This window comes from Dromaius novaehollandiae, chromosome 25 (assembly GCF_036370855.1).
Source record: "Dromaius novaehollandiae isolate bDroNov1 chromosome 25, bDroNov1.hap1, whole genome shotgun sequence".
In the NCBI taxonomy this organism is placed as follows: Eukaryota; Metazoa; Chordata; class Aves; order Casuariiformes; family Dromaiidae; genus Dromaius; species Dromaius novaehollandiae.
In genome coordinates, this window is record NC_088122.1 from 5,894,567 (window position 1) to 5,914,576 (window position 20,010).

Sequence of the window (20,010 nt, forward strand, 5' to 3'; positions counted from 1 at the left end):
CGCTGTCTCTCTCCATCTCCAGGAGCTGCCAATGCCTCTTTCCCTCCCGTACGATGTGGTCAGAGGATTATAAACTGTCTGCCCTGAAAAAGCTGCAATGTCATTAACTTCATCTGCCTCACCAGGCATTTGGCCCCGTTGCACTAGCCATATATTTTGCTGCTTTGATTATATTTTAAAGGGTTTTTGTTTTTGTTTTTTTTTAAATCCCTCAGAACATGTTATTTTAAACATCAAAGTAAATATTAGTGATGGTGAAATGCCAGAAGATTATCTCATTAGAGCTGAAGGAGCTGTACTATAAATAGAAAGGAGTTTATAAAATAACCTTGGCAAATATCTTCCAGAGGGGAAGAATCAAATCAAGAGGGAAGTACAAAGCCGCACTGGTCTGAGCTGCACTTCGGGGCAGGTACCTTGCTTTGGCGCCAGCCACGGCTGTGCGGTAAAATTTAAATTTTCAAACTGGGGCGAGCTTTCGGAGGCTTTTCTCGTCAAGCGTAGACATGGATGGAAATCTCCAGGGGCTCTTTCTTTTCCCTATTTCAGTCCATGCCAATGCCCCTATCAGCTGGAGATGGCTAAGCCACTTCAGAGAGATCTGTTTCCTATTCTGTTTATTAGTGTTGTTAGCAGAGCTCGCACGGTGACAGCGCGCGATCGCATGCGCGATGGGTGGTAGCAGGACGATTCTTGCCGTTTGGTTTTGGTCTCCTTTCCACCAGATGGTAGAAGGGGAAATGCCTTGTTGGGCGGCCTGGGTGCTTCCCCAGCCCCCGTCGGAGTGCTCCCTTTGCTCACCAGAGCTGTGCCTGGACTAGTTTTAAATGCTGCAGTCAGTGAGGCCTTCTCCATCTCTTGGGAGCTTGCTCCACTGTTGCGAAGTTTCTCCATATATGGAACGTGCCATGTGGGTTGCTCCATCCTTCCCTTCCCATTGTTCTTGGTTAGACCCATGGGCAGCACCCTCTCGTTTCCTTCTCCTGCTTTGACGCTTAAAACCTCCAGCACTCATAGGTGCTTCTCCGGTTGTACCCCCGAGCAGCTGCTTGGTTGGTAGACGGTGGAATGACAAAGGTGGTGCAATCTCATCTTGTAAATCCTGCTTTTCGCTGATAAGACAGTGGGGCAGAACTGTTTCATTTGGCAGAGGAACACCCCGGTAAGCTGTGAATGATTGATAAGTTGAAGTGTGACACTAAGGGAAGATATTGCCTGCTTCGACATGAACAGTTTCCGCTACTCATGTGAGGGACCTCTCCTTTTAAGTACAACCTGCAAATCTGCAACACGAGAGTCTCTGTTATTGCTGGTGATTCAGGACCACCTAGAGACTGTTTCTGAGAGGAATAGGTGTGCTTATAACATGTAGCCCTGGTGCAGAGACAGTATGTGCTGCTACCTAGATGAGCAGCCCTATGGAGGGCTTTCCGGTGACTTCAGCATATGCTGCACCAGGCCCATGCAGGGGAGGATTCTCTCCAAGCACTTATCAAAAGCTTATCAGAAACCCCCAACTCCGAAAACCACTTTTCTTGCCAAGTTTCCAGCAATTAGTTCATTCTAAAACAGAAACACTGCAGGATGTATTTGTCACGTCCTGTCCTGCCCTAGATCTAGAGTTAACACAAGTGAACTTAGAACAAACAGAATTTGAAACAAATTTCTTGAGTTTTTAAAAAAACAGTTCACTAGTGTTTTGGATGATGTGTCAGCTCAGATATGCTGAAGATACGTAAGTCAAAAAAATGTTGCCTTGACCCCACAACCATAGGAAATGTTTGCAGGGCAAGTAATTGCAAATGTTTCCTGGGAATTTCTAAGTCAGTCAGATCTGAGGTGAAGCTATTATGGAGTGCGAAACATGGAAAACCACCAGCCTGTATATAGACTCATTTTGCAGCACTGAAAGATTATTTTAAAGGGATGCCATCAAGGCAAATATTCCCTTCTTGCTTACTCTAAGTGCCTTACATTGTCTACAACCAGTTCAAGAATCAGGAGATTCTCCCATGAGATAACACGGCCAAAATATTTTAGATCCATATGACTTCAGGGAAACTATGTCAGTGGCACATGTTAAGGGCAGGGTCTACATCCAGCTTACTCCATTGCTGCTACTCTCTTACCTTCTGGATCCACCCACCCTGGGAAAAAAGATGTTTGTGATATGCCGTGCCTGTGTATTCAGCATCTTTGATCTTTCAGCATCATTTATGATCCCAGCCCAGCAATTATCATTGTTGTGTTTCCACTCTTCCATTTGAGCTCCATTTTTAAAGAGAAGGTGATTTCAAACAAATCTATTCCTATGCAATTCTGCAAGTGCTGAACTCGGACAATCATAAATCTTGGTTCTAGCCTTAGCTGAACTTATGAGTGAAATACTGGTCTCCCGCTGTGGGAGTTTTGCCACTGACTTCAACAGGACCAAGATTTTACCCAGAAGTGGCTTGCTTCAGTCAAAACCACAGTGAAAATAACTAGCTCAGTCCTATCTGGATTAGCAGCTCTTTATTCCTCAGCCATGAACTAAGGCAGCTCCTCTGTGGCTGAGCACGGATAAATGTACTTGGTGGCCTTTTGGTTGCAGCTTCCTCATTAGGAAGCCGCACATGCTTGTGAGAGGCAGAGTATTTTCTCTTGCACCCTGCCGTACCCGTCAAATCCAAACCATCTGGGCCATATGTTTCCTTGGATAGAGAACCTGCAGGGAAGGGAAAAGGCCCCCTGAACTCTCAGCACAGCCAGTCTCTTGGAGCTCACTTAAGGGAGCCAGGGACTGGAGAGGATCTGCCGATCATCCACATCTCTGAGGGCTGGAGAGAATCCATAGCCTGATAGTTCAGTCCCAGTGGCATCTGCAAGAAGTGTGTTCCTCTGTGGAAATGTGTCTTGGGGTGCATGGGAGCTCTCTGTCACATGGCCTTGCATGAAGGGGGCCCCAGAATGATCGCATGGTGCAGGGGCATCCATGCTCTTGCACAGACTTTCTGCTTAAGTATAGTCAAATCACTCATTCTCCCTTTGCCTTGGTTTTCTCTGCTGTAGAATGAAGCTAGTAGTATTTACCGATGCACAGGAACACTTTGAGAAGACAGGGAAGGTTGAGATTTGCTGGGATGTGAGGACAACAGCAGCTATTGAGTTCCTGGAGATAAGCTAGGCTGTATGTTTGCATTATTGTATGCTTTAGCGACCTATAAGACTGGGTGCTGTATGTACATTTGTAGTCTTTGTCCTATGGCACTGAAAACACATAGGCCAAGTAGGCAGCAAGACAGGTAGAGCAGATCAGTAAAAGCTACGTCTCCGGCCAGCTGGTGCTCCTCGCACTACGTTCCCTTTCTCTGTGTCTCCATGATGCAATAGCTTCTCTGAAAGAACATATTTCTTCTGCTTTTCTGGAAGGATACCTTGGTCCAGACTCATTTTACTGCTTCAGGGCCCCACTCCACAGTTAACTGCATTTACTCCAAGCCACATCTGCATGTGATCCTGTGAGATAGCCTGAGTTTTGGAATCTAAACCAGATCTAATGTCAAAGTTAACCCTGTTCTGAAAAAGGGAATTGGACCAGAGATCTGAAGATCCTTCCAACCTCAATTATTCTTTGATTCAATATGGCAAGACTAAATGGGGTGCAGGAGACAGGCGATGCTGTAGCTTGCACTCCTTCCACTGTCCAGCACTGTGCTATTGCTGCACGCAGCGTTAGATGCTGCTGTGCCGTGGGGGTGCTATGGCCTGGTGGTTCACTGCAGGTCCCGTGGTGCCTCTCACAGCTGCTCCAGGTGACAGGAGTTGCCTGTAACGCTCTTTTCCCTGGGGGGGCTGCACACTGCTGGAGGTGCTCCTTGGGGAGCTTGGTAGAGCTCACTTTTTTCTCTAGCTTCAGCAAATAAGCCCGTGCTGTACCATGGATGTACGTGGTGCGGCAGGTGATGGGACAGGCTGCAGTGAGGTCTCTGCCCTCTAGCAGAGAAGATTTACGAGGGTGGAAAGCTCTCACACAAACATGGAGATGACAGATATAAAAGCAACATTTGTGCGTGGAGCATCCAGATGTATCGATGGTACATGATAGCATGCAGGTAACGCATGCAGAGGGCATGTGGGTAACACATGCAGACATGCCTGCAGGTAGCGTGTATCCTCGTACGGAGGTAGCATCTGCCCACGTGGATTGCACAGCCAAGCACACAGAGCTGCAGGCCTGGTCAACATGCATGTGGACAGCATGTGCGTACTTACATGTGTGGCACATGGGGGTAGTTGATGGGAGCACAGTGCCGTAGGTGAGATGCACTTTCTTTCACTGACTGGTTAGTTGTCTTTTTAATTCTGCTGTTTTGTCCATGGCTGAAGCCAGCAAGGAGAGCGGTGGCAGGGGGCCAGCAAGTCTGGGTCACATGGAACTGCTCCAAACCATTGCATAAGTCCTGTCTGACAGTGGACCTGCATGAGAACTGGTGGAGTCATCTCCTTAAAGCAAAAGAAGTCCTAGGCTAGGAGCTTTCTGTGTTGCTCTGTAGCCTTCTCACCTCTAGCTGAAGTTGCCTGGTTGAACAGGTAGGCATGGGTGCAGCCCTGGGGCTTGCACTGCTCTTCGCCCCCTCTCGATCACCCCTCCCCAATAGTGGCATGACTTGGCCCTTCTCAAACACTTTCCTGTCAAGGACCTCTGAGCTTTTTACCACACCTGGGGAAATGAAATGACCCCAGCTTTACAGATAGGGCCAAATCCTTATGTAACAGAGAGATAGTATTTCCAGGAAGCAAAGCAGCCAGTTTCAGAAAGGAATCAGTGCTCCCAGCTCCCCACTGTCATACCCTTGCTTTCTAATGGGTCCATTTTGCTCCTTTGCTGGTGAAAGTAAAGATCCCACTGGATTTTGGAGAGAGCAAGTGGGTAATTCCTCACTAAGCTTGCACTGTATAAAATTGAGTGTAAAACAATTCTCATGTTTAAAAAAAAAAAATATATACTCCCGCACAGTCCTGGAGTGAGCCCAAAACCCTCTGAAGCTTGTACAAAGGGATCGAGGGTGTGCCCAGCCAGAGCACTGGAGGGCCCCGCATGGAGCTCAGCAGCGAGACCCAACCAAGGCAGCGGGCTAGTACAAAGGCAGAGGGTGTTCCCTGGCTCACCCAGAGCTGGGTACCAGGGCGCTAGCAGGGAGACATGACACCCGCGCTCAAATCCCTCTTTTCTCAGATTCAGACTGGTAGCTCCAGTCTGGATTTCCCACGTTGCTGGTGAGCGCCTTTGTACTGGATTTTAACACTGCTAAACCAGTATCTCCAGAGATGGGTGTCTCCAGAGGTCCTTTCATCTGCCCTTAGGAGGTTTTTCATCCCATCCTACAAGTCAGGTAGGCTGAAGTGAAGTGAGGTGGGTCCCTTCTTAGCCTGGTGGACATCCAGCTAGAAAGGGGAAGACAAAAGCTCTTGTCCTTCCTCCAGGGTGGAACTGATACCAGGAAAAAATGGGTAAATGGCGAGGGGGTCCTAAATGACTGCTGTAGAGCAGTGTAAGAAGTGAAACAGGGTAAGAAGTTCTCATGGCTGGAAGTTGCTGCTGTCTGGTGAATTGTGGTAACTAACTGCATCTTTGTTTCTAATTGCTTGTCATGCCCCAAAAGACGCCTGGCCCAGAGCATCAAGGCTCACTACGATTCAAGTTCTTGTTTTCAGTCCCGCAGATCTGAGACGTTAACCTATTTTTCCCATTTCTCAGCTGATGCTCCTCACAGCGAGCTGCTGGTTAGCTAGTGCTGATTTTTGTTTTTAACCCATAACTCCATTCTAGAGCTGAGAAATGACCTCCCAGTGGAAGTCCTGTCCTAGCTGGCAAACAGACTGCAAAAAACCTCCTGTCATCTGCAAACGAGCATGTTTTCAACTTAACAGTCTCTCCACATATTTTGCAGGGAGTGTCGGGACTCTCTCTTGCTCTAAGCCAGGCGAGCTGCTGGGGTCACAACGCTCGCCGCCTGCCTGGCCTCTCACCCACTGCTGGAGGCCACGTTGCACGGCGGAGGGGGAGTATTGCTGTTTACTGTGTCCTGGGGAACGTGAAGGGACCTGCAGAGAGCTGAGGTGATGACTCCACATGCACGAAACGCCCACCGCCCAAGGGGAACATAATGGGCCAACGGCCCCCGGCCTGGGAGCAAACACACAGCTGTATTTGCAATCCAGCACCGAGAGGGAGGAACCTGACTGTTTTGATAGTTCTGGGTGTGAGGAGTCTAAGGAGATAAAAAACAAGAGGGGCGGAAATGGTGAGAGATGATTTGGGAGAAGTTTAAAGGGAAAGGAGGAAGGTTTGTCTTCAGCGGCTTTCCCTCATCCAGCTCTTTCCTCTTGCTCCTCGTGACCCCGCTATAGTGGGAAGGAGACCTGCTGGTTTGTTACATGGCCCTTCCTCCTCTTCAGCTCCTCTCACCCTATTTCTCTTCCCTTCCTGGCCACTTGTGGTGAGGAGAGGCCAGGAAAATGCAGCGGAGCAGAACTAGTTGGTATCAGAGCAGCTCGACAGAGCAGAGGGAGAAGAAGGTGACGTTCTCTTTGACCGTGAAGTGTAAGCAGGTCTCAGCCATGCCTAGCTGAAAGGACTGAGGCTCTGATTTTTTGCTGCAGTAGTGGTTGCCAGAAACGTTGCCCTTTCCTCTCAGCCATACCAAGAAGCTTGCTAAACTAGGCATGCAAATACACTGTGGTGAAAGTTAACATTTGATGGGCTTAGTTGAAAGTGCAAGAAAGAGGTTAATTTTCCTTGAAGACACTGTGTTTCAGTATGTGTTTTTTCTATATCTGGACAGAGCTATTTGGCCATGTGTTTTCTTATGCCAGAAAGGTTGATCCGGGTCAGCTGGGCTGGGTTTCTCTTAGCTGCTGTCAGATATGTGGAGGAGACATCTGTGTCTGCACTAACTGCCCATGCTCTGCTCGCCGGGGTGGACACAGGGCCCCCGTGGCAGGTTCAGCTCATGCCAAAGCAGACCTCTAAAATATGCCATTGAATTGTCCCCTTGAATCACCTGTTTCTTTCCAACGTGCATAAAGGGAACCAGATGACTGGGTTGCATGTGTGTCCACTTGTGGCTGCGTGCAGTCACAGGAGGGGGATCCTGATCATCCTTGTGAAGGGCCATCCCGGACCACAGTGTCTGAAATGGCCAAGGCGATCAGCTGTCCTCCCTCATGTGCTGCCTCCAGGCTTTGGGCTTCTCCTTTAGACACATGTGGAGCGGAGGGAGGCTGCTTGCTAGGCAGAAATCAAAGACCTTCGCCACAGGACAGGGGAGACAAAGTTAAAGTAATAATCCCAATACAGGGTTTTGCCAATGGGAGAGGGACCTTGAGGGCAGGTTCCTCACTGTGATATGGTTTTCTCCAGTAGATTAGGATTGCTGTGAAATTGGCGGTGAGCGGTGGATAAAAGGCTTTCTCTGGAGACACAGGCAGGGCTTCCTTCAGCCGCTGCCTAGCAAAGCTCACAAGAGCTTTTGCTTTCAAGACTTTCCAGTCCCCAATTAAACAATTTCCTCAGCCTTCGCACTTTATCTGAGCAACCTCTGTCCACATTTGCTCTTGCGAGAATGTGGAAATCAGACAGACAGTCCAGGTGCTCCTGTTTCTCTGTCCCAGAGCATGTTCAGCCCTGCAGACTGGGTAGCAGACAGTTGCATGGTAATTTGCGGTTGTTGAGTTTAAACTGTGTCCTTTGAGCAGAATGGCTGAAGTAGGCTGAAACTGGGACAGATGGAGAGACCTTAGAGACCACGCGGAGTTATCCTTCTGCCTTGCTGCAGTATTTGTGCCTGCATCTGAGAAGCAGGTTTCAGCCAAGGGTTTCCAGCCAAAACTCTTAGGCCTCCATGAACAACAGCACTAGCAGGTGAAAAAATGGTGGGTATTCTTCAGAAAACATGGTGATTTTAGGCTCAGCCTCTGTGAGCTACAGGCACTGCAAGTTTTGCTGTGTGGCCATGTCCTTAATACACAGCTGTGATAACGGAGGTAATAACTGTGCATTTTGAGCAGAGCAATGAGTCCATGTGAGTCGTGGGTAAGCCTGAGAAATCTTCGTGTGAAGAATCTCTGCTGCTGCAAAGTGCTTCACTGTGGTACTGTCATAGCCAGTGTAGTGTGTATCCAAGCGTCTTACCGTCTTCAACGTATTTAGCCTGGTCCCCTAAACAAGGCCTGTAGAACAAGTATGTTTGCAGTTATCCCCCCCCCCCCCAATAACTTTTGAATTTGTTGGCTGATTTCAGATTGCATTGGACAGAAATCCTTACGATGCAGAGATTGTACATGCTGTGTGCCGTGACTGTGTAGTTGCCCTTACTGCAGGAGGTCTCCAGTGGAGCTCAGCTGTGTTATTGGAGGCAGGCAGGAGGTCATTAGGGATGAAGGCTGGCCAAGCTGCAGGACGTGGGCACTGCGTGTTCCTATGGAGAGTCCCATGCAGTTAGGAAGTGCCATCAGCCCCATCTTGCAGGAGGCCAGAAGAAAGGCTAGATCCACAACAGCACTGGATTTCGGGGGGCTGTAGGTGCCTAGGGATCTGTGCAGCTTGAGCTCAACCAACTTGCCCAAGGAGATGCAAGATGTAGATAGCCGGAGCAAGGTCTCATAAATCCCAGGCCAGTTCCTGACCCAGTAGACCATCCTTCCTCTTAATGCTGTGCCCCTGTTGTCATTGCAACAACCATGATGACAGTGTAGGAGCAGGCCAGTTATTTTCATTCATTCATTAACCAGTTTGCTGATAGAAGCAGCCAGCAATGCTCTTCTCCGTGGAAGTGCTGCTGCCGGCACTTTCTGCTCCCGGCACTTTCTGCTCCCACTGTTCGCAGTGGCTGACGCTGCACATTGGGAAGCTCTGTCAGTGGAAGGGCTGGGGGCTGGGAGGGGGGTGGATCACAAGTATTTCCTCCCACCAGGGCATGCTGGAAGCAGCAGTCTGTGTTTGTATTTATTTCTCTCTCAAAAAGGGAAAAGGACACCTGAGCTCATAATTTGCAAAAGTTGGATGAGAAACCTGGAACCCGCAAGGCCCTGCATCTTTAAAAGCATTTAAGTTCCTCTTCTCTGCACTAGGAGGCACCTTGAACCTTCCTCTTGGCCCCGATTGGGGCCCATCTGCTTCCTATTACCTTCCCATAAAGCTGCCTCACCAGCCAAAAAGCCAGGCTTTCAGGGAATTCTGTCTGCAGACCCGATGTTGAAATTAGTAACAGTTGTCATCTGTTTTTTTCTTCTTTTCTTTTCTTTTCTTTTCTTTTCTTTTCTTTTCTTTTCTTTTCTTTTCTTTTCTTTTCTTTTCTTTTCTTTTCTTTTCTTTTCTTTTCTTCATTCCTGCGCGAGCATCAGAACGCCCCTACTTGAGCCTTTCTGAGGTTGGAAAAGGTGACCTCAAATCCAGCCGCAGGTTCTAGCTCGCCCCTTCCCCACGGCTCTCCAGGAGTCGGGATCGCTGCTGCCTCGGTTGCTCCTGCAGAGCGGGGGATCCAGAGAGCCTCCTTGTCCTGCTGCTCAGCCCACGAGTTCACACAGTGAAAGCCACCTTGGCACGCGGAGCAGGGAGTGTTAGCAGCTCGCGGGCGGCGCCTGCCAAGTACAATGAATTCCTAGGAAAGCAGCAAATCGGAACCGGCCCAAGTGAGGCAGGCACGAGACCTGGAGAGGTCACCCCGTACCCTGGGCCTCCTCACTGCCGGAGACCGCCCGCCTTCCAAGGTCCCAATGTCCCGCCAGCCCCCGCGTACGGGTCGTGGGGTCCTTGCGCTAGTGCGTGCCTGCGAATTCTTGCCGTTCCGCAAGCAGAATTTGAAAACTGAGGTTATGGAAAAGTTTATCCATATTCAAGAAACCGGGAAGCCCATGTTCTTCCAGCTTCCCTCCTCTCTCTTCCGCGTTGCGGGTCTCTCTGTTGCATGATAAGGGCTCGCTGGGTCTCAGAAGTTGGACGCTGTTGGAAAGGGGAGATATTTTCGTTGCCATGTACAGGGAGGAATCAAAGCCGGGGCCCTTCCCCCTGCGCAGTTTACGGGAACTTTGCAGCTGTAATTCCTACCATGTGGTGCTGCAAACATACCTCCTTCCCCCAGGGCCAGGGGCTGTGGGCTCCCCGTGCCTGCAGCTCCCCGCTGGCGCTCGGTGCCTCTGGATGCCCAGGAGCCGGGGCCAAAAGGTGAGGGGCAAGAGCAGGCGGAGGGGAGAAGAAGCCACGAGTCGTGGCTGCTGCAGCTCGGGGTCGTGGAGACGCGGAGGAATGGCAGGAAATAGCATCTTTGAGGAAGCTGGTTCAACAGCTGAAAAACAAGAAAAATTAGTCGTGTAGAGCCCAGGAGAAAAAAATCCTTCAGCTGAGCGGCTTTCTGTCCACAAGCCTTGGAGCCGTGACAGCGTTTAAAAGCTGGAATCTCGAGCTTTAATAGATTCCGAAAAATGCTGACTTAGGAGAGCGTTGCAGCACGCCGGGCTTTTGTTTCGCCTGCTCCCTTTTCCAGTTTGCTTCGCGCAGCCCTGAAGGGGCGGCGATGGAGCAGCTCGCGGCTCCCGCTGCCGTTTGGCTGTGCCGCGCCGCTGCCCTAGCTGCGCTCTCCCTGCACCGCGGCCCCGGGGGCGATTCAGCCAAGGAGAAGCGTCACTAAGCACCTGGGGCCTTTGGGTCCCGGGCTGCTGAGCTCGGTATCCTCGCACTGCGGCAGAGCAGGGCAGGAGGAGTCCCGCTGACGCTTTTGCCTCCTTCAGTTTATCTGTGGTTGGGGAGCGGAGTGGCCAAGGTGAGGTTTGGATGGTTCTTCTCCAGGGAGGCGCTGGGTTCTCCCAGCTGCTGGTCGCCTGCGCTTAACCTTTAAAATACAGCACTTTGAATCGTGAGCTAAAGACACACAGTTAATCCTCCTGGTGTTTCTGTGCAGTAGGGGAACATCATTAACTTGTTTAGATTAATTAATTACTTGGGTAGAAAACATCTTCCTGGTCTCTGATTGTACCTCACCTACAAGACATGCAGTCCGGCCTGTGATAAGCGTTCCTCCATGCCCCCACCACAAAAATAACTCTAACTGCAGAGTAAAGATGGGAAAATAGAAGTAGAAATATATTATGGCCTACTCTGAGGTCATGAGGGGAATGGGCCCGTGGCAGAACTGAGGAGGAATAAGCTCTCCTGCCCTGCAATCTAGCGATTAGTTAGTCTGCTTTTTGAAACACACACAAGAAGAGCGAAGCAATGGTCAATAACATTATTCCAAACGTTTTGTTACTGGGTTGAGGCCACACATGGTCTATTGCTGATGACACCTTTGCAGAGATCACTGGCGTCTCATTCCCACGTGACTCTCCCAGTGAGCTCTGAAGCATCCCCTTATCGTGTCCCCTGCAGTGCTCAGACTCAGAGTGCTCTCTGCATGCAGCAGAGCTGTGCAAGCACTAGCTGTGTCACTGGTTTGAAATCAAACTTTAATACGAATGCGTCTGTGACCGTTCTACACTGCCTTTGAGGGCATGTTTGCATTTCGTTGCGGGGATGCTCTTGAGCAGAACATCACTGTCGAGATAGTTGGAATTCTCCATGCGGTGGTTAGATATGTGCCGTATTAGTTGTGTACATCATCTAATTGCTGGATAGACACAAAAACCACAGGCTTTATGCAATTTTCCAGTACTATGTGAATTTTGTATAATTGCTTCAGACTGAGTGGAAATCATCTGCAAGCCAAAAATCTTTCACTGAAGCAATTAGGGAATCATTTTAAATAACAAATGCAATTGGAATCCCACGATCTATTGGTAGATAGAGCTGTGGGTAAGGGTAAGTCCATTGAATGGGTCCTTTGTTTTGAATCACTTTTTTAGGTTTGGCCAATCCACTTGGAGAGAAAGTGCCTTCTCTCGCCATAGTGATAACCATGAAAGTCTATGTGAAAGCTGAGGAAACTGGAATACAGAGGAATTTCAGACTGCCCCTCACTACCACTCTGTTAACGCTTTTATTTCTTATTCTTCTTTCTAAGAGATCAGGTAACTGTTTGGTCTGGCCCTCCTCGTGGGCATTGTCAGCAGGACAAAGGGTTCCCATTTACTCTGAGCCTCCTTTCCTGCAGCAGTGTAAGTTATAGAGCAGCCTTTGAAGGCACTTCACACCGGCGGAGCGGTGCAGGGGCTGTGCTGCAAGCAGAATTTGTGCCCGGGAGAGCACTGCTGGTGTCCGAGATCTCTCTAGCACAGTAGCACTCTCTTCTCAGGGCCTGGGCACAGCACGATGCTAATGTGGCTTTCAGGTGCTGCAGCTTGACTTGATTAATTGCATTTGCACTTCCTTCTGTCCTTCCTTCCCCTTCCAATTGATTACTTCCCATCTCTCTTATGCTCACTCTTCCTTTCTTTAGCTTCTGGCTTTCCTTGCTCTTTCCCCCTCATTTTTATCCTTTGCACCTTCTATTCCACCATTTTTGTTTCCCCTCTCTACTGCTCACTTGTCCCCCACCCTCTCTTCCACAGGGGTGATGCCACCAAGAGCCGTTGATTCGAATTAGCCCATGTTGACATTATTAGGCCAGCCCAGGCACAGCGCGTTACCCGGACACCATCGGCCTCACTGCTTGGGGGAGAGCACGGAGCGGCTGAGGATGCCTGCGAAGCAACCGAGGACTCCCGTCTCTACATAAGCGGTGGCTGAAAGAGAGACATGTTGGGACAGCGCCTTTTCAGCTGGTACAATACTCCCTGCACTGAGACAAGCGTCGCTAACTATGGCAATAGCTTGGAGACTTCTCACGTGGACTGTCATCTTCACCACGGCTGTGCGCAGCTTCCCTGGTTACACCTTCCAGTCTCAAGGTAGGGACTGCCGTGGGGAGGGGAGGAGAGCTGGCACCATCGGCCTCTGCTGGCAGAATCCCAATGCTGGCCCCGGGGGAAGTATTAGGGTGAGACTGCGTTTGGGCCGTAGGTGGAGATACCCTGAACTCTGCTGTGCTCAGAACTGCAGCAGAAGTCCCGCTGCTGATTTTGCAGGTGTGACACACGCCCCTTGGCCTGCGATGTGTTGTGCTCTGAGATGTTATGTTCATTCGCTTCTTGCAGGACTTAGGATTCAAAGCTGCAGGGTCTGGATAACGTGAGAGTCACATAACAGGCTTAGGGAACAGAAGGAGGTGTGACAGCAACAGGGGAAGCTCCCCTTCCACTTGGGTGGAGTGGAGCATCCTTGCATGAATAGAGGCTTTGTTGCGGAGAGGGATGTGTATGTGCAGCAAGCTGGTGTGCTTGCGAGCAGCTCTCTGTGCATGCAGGGATGGAGGTCTCTGCTGGAGCATACAAACATCCAGGTACAGCTATGAGCAGACGTGCTGCTGGAGAAGCAGTGTGTGTGCACGCATTTCTGTAAGTGCTGCTATTAATATGTGTTGAAATCTCTTTGGGCATAAGTGTTTTGTACCTGTTTATGTGTGTGTGTTTCTGTTGTGCATGTGTTTAAATACAGAACTACACATGCATTATCACAATGAGAGCAGGAATGGGGGTCTCATGCACATTAGCAGCTTTGTACATGATTTTATTCCATGGAGTGACTGGAAAGTGAGATGGGCTGACTCAGCCAGCCTAGAGTGAAAATTCAACATTGACAGGTAATACAGAATGGTTAAATTGCTTAATACTCATTTGTTTCTGTGACCATTTCTTAAGAGGCAATATGAATGCTAGCATTAGGCACCAAAGGTAGGAGAGGTAAAAAGGAAGAGCTCCTAAGTTAGATGCTTATCTGTAAATGGCGTTAATACCTCAGCAGTGTACTTACACAAACATAATGCTGAAATACCTTATGTGCCTGGGTTGATTGCAGCAGGGCCAAAGTCAATGGTGTACTCAGCCCGCTGCATAGCACATCATCATCAGGCTGTTGTTATGTTGGCTGCGGGTGGTCTTGTCAGGTAGAATTGAAAAGAGGGACAAAGGCAGTCCCACGCTACATGCTGTCCTGGGTCTGAGCACCATATCATTGCTAAATTTGGAATATCATTGCATTGCAGCTTGTGCAGGGTGAAAGAAGAGGCAATCAAATTACAGAGCTGTGTGCTATGCATGCACGGTGCAGCATGCAACATTACACAGGCAGATTAAAGAAAATCTGAAACAAACACAGTTTCTGGCCCTTTTAGCCAATGACTCTGGCAATTCCTGTTGTGAATGTTCTGGGCCTCCTGCGTCTGTCACCTCACACCTCCCTCCATCTGCACCACCGCACTCACAGCGCTAGCGCCACGCTAATGAGAGCTTCACTGCCAAATCACCTCCGTCCGGACTCTCAGTGGCTAAACCCCCCCTTCGCTCCCAAGTCCCTGCTCTGTGTGCTAATACAGCTCAGTTTAAACCCACGGGCTCATTGTGAGTGTAGTTGGTATAGCCTCATTTGCACTTCCCTGAGCAGAGCAATGGGCAAGGGTCAGCTTGTGATGCTGGCGGGAGCACGGCGCCGTGGGCGAGCGCAGGCAGTAGCCAAGCCAGGAATAGAAGCTTATCCCCTCTCCAGTCCCAGCCCCGTGCCCAGTGCCTTGGATCAGGCTGCCCCATGGGCCCCTCTTACTGTCAGAGCCCTTTTTTAGGCTCCTGAACGGTTGGCTCCATGCTATTAATAACGCTCAACACTTTGCTTCGCCACGTTGCTGAGATAATAAGTACATAATCCTCACAACGCCCTTTCAAGAGGGTGAAATACTGTTATCTCCACTTATCAGTTGGAGGCATGAAGAAATAAAGGCCAGTGTTTTCAACAAGCCACTGATTTCAGTGGAAGGGACTTGCCCAGGTGGTCCAGTGAGTTAGCAATGGAGCAGGATTCATGTGCCCCATGTGCAGAACTCCAAATCAGTGTATTTATTTTATGGAGGAAAAAAATTAATGCATGTTACTCATAAGCTGTAGGTATCCATATGGCTGACAGCAGCCCGAAGTTGAAGGCCTCTACGAGTCAGCAAAGCTGTAACAAGCTTCAGAGGCCAAATAACACGTGTCAACTATGCAGTTTTTAACAGTGCATGTAATTACAGATGAAACAATTAATCAAGGACTCAGTAACCATCTTCCCTTGTTGAATGCTTTTTAATCAACAGGAAATTTTCTTCTAGTGCTTTAGTTTAACCACAGTGATAGAGCGTATGTTTCATGATATACTGAGCATTAAATGAGGATAACCTCACTGGTCCCCTCTCACCTGTAACTCTATGGAAGAAGCACTGAGGCTGCCACAAGGCCAGGGCAGCCTGAAGCCGGGGATCCCATAGCATTTTCCCCAGACGTCCCCTGTGGGTTGTGTGTCTGTGCTGCAGCTGAGGCTCCTCTCCGCTCTGGTGATAAGACCAGAGCAAATCTCTGCTTCCTTTTCATCCTTTAATCAGCTCTGTAATGACCAAGGTGACGAGGAGAGCACACAAGGTGAGGAAACAAAAACCTCCCCCTTCCCTCTCTGGCTTTCACCTTCCTTCTCTTCTTCTCTGTGCTCCTGCTCTGTCTTGTGCCTGCTCTGCCCTTTTCCTTCCTGTGCCTCCTGTGCTATTCCTTCCCCTGCTGATGTGTTTGCCCTGCTGATGTGTTTGCCCTTTACACGAGAAGGTTAGAGGACGAGCTACATCACTCCTCACACCCTGTCCTTCCTGCATTCCCAGCTTTCTCCAGTCTCCTCTCCCAGGAAGATCTGCTGCTCGCTGGATGCCCAGCAGACCACACAGCCATGGGCAGCTCCGTTTTCCTACCAAAGGGCTTTTTATAGCATCTCATTGAAGCAGTTTGACAGCTCTCTGGAAACACTAGGCTTCTTATCACTGGTGCAAACCCTTCTGATACAGCGAAAGCAATATTGCATATTTTAAGCCAGGGTCTATTAATATAGCAAGTGGCTGAGAGGACAGAGGGAACATGATGGATTTTCAGGAAGGAAGGAAGGGCCAAATAGTGCCATTCTTGATGCTGGGTGCTCCTGGTGTACTCTGTAATATGGGGAGCAGGACCGAGGCAAGGATGAGGAGCTGAGAGAGAAGGGAACATCTCTAATGCTGTTGGGTGGACGTGAAGTGAGAGCAGGCCATGTGAGTACACAGGGTCAGGGAGCAAAAGAGATGTCTGTACCCTAGTGCTAGAGGAGAGGAAGGAGCCAGCTGTAATGCTAGAAGAGGACACTGGGTTCTTCCTTGGGTTGAAAGTCTCTCTCCATTGTTTTTTTCTATTTGTGATGTCTCCATAGCGAAGCATCCCTTCTTAAGACATTCATGCAATGCTGGGCACTGTTCTTATCTTTTTCCTCCTATGCCTCAGTTTCCTGAGTGACATCCCTAAGGTTGCGGAGGGAGCCTGCACTACAGCAAAAGCTAGTTCTCACACACAATCTGAACCCCAGACCCCAGACACTTTCTCTTCCACTGAAAGTACATTGCAGGTCAGGACTAGAGACAGCAGTACAGCGTCCCAGGCACTTCTTTAGCCACTGGGTGCATAAACCTGCTTCCTAGTCACTATTTTGTAAGCTCGCATGGACTGCAGAAAGAGAAAAAGAAAAACAAAAAACTTCCGATGGCAAGTTTTTCCAAGCCTGAGGTCATTGCTTAAGTGCAAATAGTCACGCTTGTTTGCCCGTCTGCATCACACAAGAGGCAGTGTGATGTGGGAGAAGCTAAAGCACAGGAAGTTTTTTTTTAAAAAAAACTAATAATTACTTCTGGCTCATCGAGCCAAGGGATAGGTGCCAGAGGTGCTTATGGTTTGGAAGGTTGGGAGCTAATCCCTAAACCCAGCTGGTGGGAAGGACTGTCCCATTAGTGGTGGCCAAGGAAACCACTCTGTCAGGATCCCACACTGGAAAACACACTAGAGGAAAAGGAAACTTTCCAGTGCTGCCATGTGGTAAGAGTGTAATTTGGAGTCCAAATTTATGATGGCTGGGAAGGCTTTGAAGATGGGTGCTGTGGAGCCAGGCAAAATGCAGCCACCCCAGAGCAGCCTGGCCTCTCCCTGCTTGCTTAGGAAACAACAAGAAATAGGATGCAGAAACACAGTAAGACCCCTCCAGCATGAAAAGAAGGCGGATCCTCTCCCACTCCATAAGCAGACCTCCAGCCATCAGGGGAGAAGAAGAAAACTCTTTGATGGGGGGGTGGGGAGGGCTATCCTGTCTAATGCATGATTTTTTACATCTTCTGCTAAAGCCTTCATTACTGAAGGCTGTCTGAATCAACCTGACCTCAGATCAGATCCAGTCTGGCAATCCCTGTGACATTTGTTTAGAAAATGGGAAATTTCTGTAGAGGTTGCAGAGAGCCAATTTCTTTGACAGCTGTAGGTGTTGTGTTACCAGGCAAGTGCAGTCAGACATTTTGGACGGTGACGTTGTCAGAGCACATTTCCTAAGTGGTACGAGATGGGCTCAAAAGCTCAAGTGTCTCAAGAGGAGGTGCTAAGCCAAGTTGATATGTTAAAGAGCACCAGGCTGGGGAGCTGGAAAGGCAGAATGGTCTAGCGGATAGAGACCTGGCTGGGGAATCAGGATGCCTGACTTCTTTTCTTGCTGTCTTTTTGGGCACAGCTGGGGAATTCTGGTTTCCCCCTTTGTCTCTTTTATGTTGATTGCAAGATTGTCGTAGCAAGGATATTGTCGTGGTTTATCTTTGAGGGATGACTGGTGCCTAATGCATTAATGCAGCTGTGATCTGGGAGGCTCGTACGGTACTGTTACTATGTGAATTATCAAAAGGCCGTGAATTAGCAGGTCCACCTGGCAATCACCTGCAGTGGAAGAAGAGATTAGCCTCCATAGGCCAAAGGCCTTCATGAATACCCCAAGAGGCTTGCTCAGTGTCACGCAGCCTGGACAGAGCAGGGAGTCCAGGCATCGTGTCCCTTTTGTGCCATAATTTCAGGGGCCTCCATCCTTCTGCCCATCTTTTTTTATTAGGAGATGTCTGTTGTAAGCAGGCACAAGTGCACTCAGTCTGTTCTTCAAGCTGGAGGGAAACCACACAGCTGCTCTGGTGTGACACAGAACAGGTAAGTCCTACAAGGTGACAAGGGGATAAGCTGAGAGCTGATGCCCTGTTAATGCAGTTAAATGTGCTTTCATGTGGAGCGTCAATGACATGAATGTGTCTGCCCACAGTATGGCCACTGAATTAAAGAATTCCCCTTGTGTCAGAACAGTGTTCATCCGCCTTGCACTAGCTGTGACCTTAGGTAACATTCAGATGCAGCCAGCTCTGCGTGAGGTTATTGGGTATTTTGCTCTGACTCTCTTTGCAGAACATCATTTTTCCTGTGTTTGCTTTTCTTCCCCAGAGGAGTTCCTCTCCAGCCTCGATCACTATGAAATTGCGTTCCCCATCCAAGTGGACCAAAACGGCGACTTCCTCACCTTTGACATGAGAAGCCAGCTGAAGCAACGCCCTCGGCGCAGTCTGGGCTCCCTGCCCTATGAGCCATCCGAGCAACAGGTCTTCTACAAGGTCTCTGCTCATCGAACACAGTTCCTCCTCAACTTGACACTGCACTCCAACCTGCTGGCTGAGCACTTCACTGTCGAATACTGGAAACGAGATGGTGTGGACTGGCAACATGATTTCCATGAAGACTGCCACTATGCAGGCCACTTGCAAGATCAGTACCGGAACTCAAAGGTCGCCATCAGCAACTGCAATGGACTGGTGAGGCTCCATATTTTGCCCAGCTGAGGGCAATACTGACAACTAGAGCTGCCCGTAGAACAGAGCAGATTGCAGCTTATTCTACCCTCGCTAGAGAAATGTAACCTAATCTGGGTCCCAGCAGGCAGTCTTCCAGGGTGATGGGATAGGCATGGGGTTGGTGTCAAGCTAGAGTATTGCGCACTGATATCAAAAGTCACCTGAGCGTGACGATGGCCATATCCCTTCATTACATCTGTAGGGGTTCCTGATTCATGTTTGGATTGCAGTCCAGTTCCTGCTGAAGTCAGTGGGCATCTTTCCACTGGTTTTACCCAGAATGGGAAGAGCAAGGCAGTAGACCACATTTGGATTATTCTGGCTCTCAGAACTCTCCAGTCTGTTTCCAACAGCAACAGCAAGCAATACGTATTGCATGTATTAGTGAGGAAGAAGTGCAGAAGGGCAGGAATTTTGCAGCACAACTGAGACTGTCAAAAGTGCATTCAAATCCTAATTGCAGATACATTCCTGGGGTTCCCATTTACTTGTATTCAGATTTTGGGAGCTGAAAACATGACATCTGGTGAAAGACTGAAATAATCAGTGTTCTTCAATGTAAAAAAGAGAACACCAAGAGGGGACAAGGTGGCATTCCTCACATACAGCAAGACTGCTGTAAAAAGGGAGGGAATAATCTGTTTTACCTGCTCTTAACAACTAGGATAAGATATCATGGTCTTAATTATCAGCAAGAAAGCTTGATGGTAGACATCAACGGTAAGGATAACTAAGCTCTGGACTAGATAGTGTGCAGAGTGCTTGGCCCCTCCATAACTGAAGATCTTTAAGAACAGGCCAGACAAATGCCTGTCAAGACTACTCCAGGTATGATTCATTAGCTCTTTCAGCACTGGGAGTAGACTAAGGACTTCCATCCATGTTTTTCTATGATATTTTGATATTGCCAACTCATAAAGCAGCTTTCATGACCTGCCAGATGGAGGATGGAGCAAACATACCTTTTCAGTGAATCCCAGGGATGGCAGCTCCCTTGGAAGGGTAACATGTAGAAGAAAACTCTATAGGCCAGATTTATATTTATGCTAAGGCTCCACCTCTTAACAGTATTCTGGCAGTGTAGAAGAGCTTCCAAATGGGAATGAGCTCACATTTGATTTATTGCTAAATTACATTGCCAGAACAGTGCTGTGGGTTATTAACAGAAATGAGAATCTCACTCATTATATTGGAGATTCTTGTGTTTGTGTCTCACAGCTAGACATTGGAGGCTGTGTAAACCCTTGGTTCCCTAGTCAGC

General features: G+C 48.9%; 1 protein-coding gene across 3 annotated transcripts in view; it reads left to right on the plus strand.

Moving 5' to 3' along the window:
* Nucleotides 1-20,010, plus strand: part of ADAMTS10 (ADAM metallopeptidase with thrombospondin type 1 motif 10) — a 79,709-nt gene that overhangs the window by 19,188 nt on the left and 40,511 nt on the right. For 2 of the 3 annotated variants that reach the window (XM_026110859.2, XM_026110858.2), the window contains exons 2-3: nucleotides 12,526-12,864; nucleotides 18,346-18,710. In XM_026110859.2, the coding sequence (XP_025966644.1) occupies nucleotides 12,777-12,864; nucleotides 18,346-18,710 (453 nt within the window). In that variant the 5' untranslated portion in view covers nucleotides 12,526-12,776. Of the gene's footprint in view, nucleotides 1-10,105; nucleotides 10,208-12,525; nucleotides 12,865-18,345; nucleotides 18,711-20,010 lie in introns of those variants that run through there. The other variant, XM_026110860.2, reaches the window with a different exon arrangement.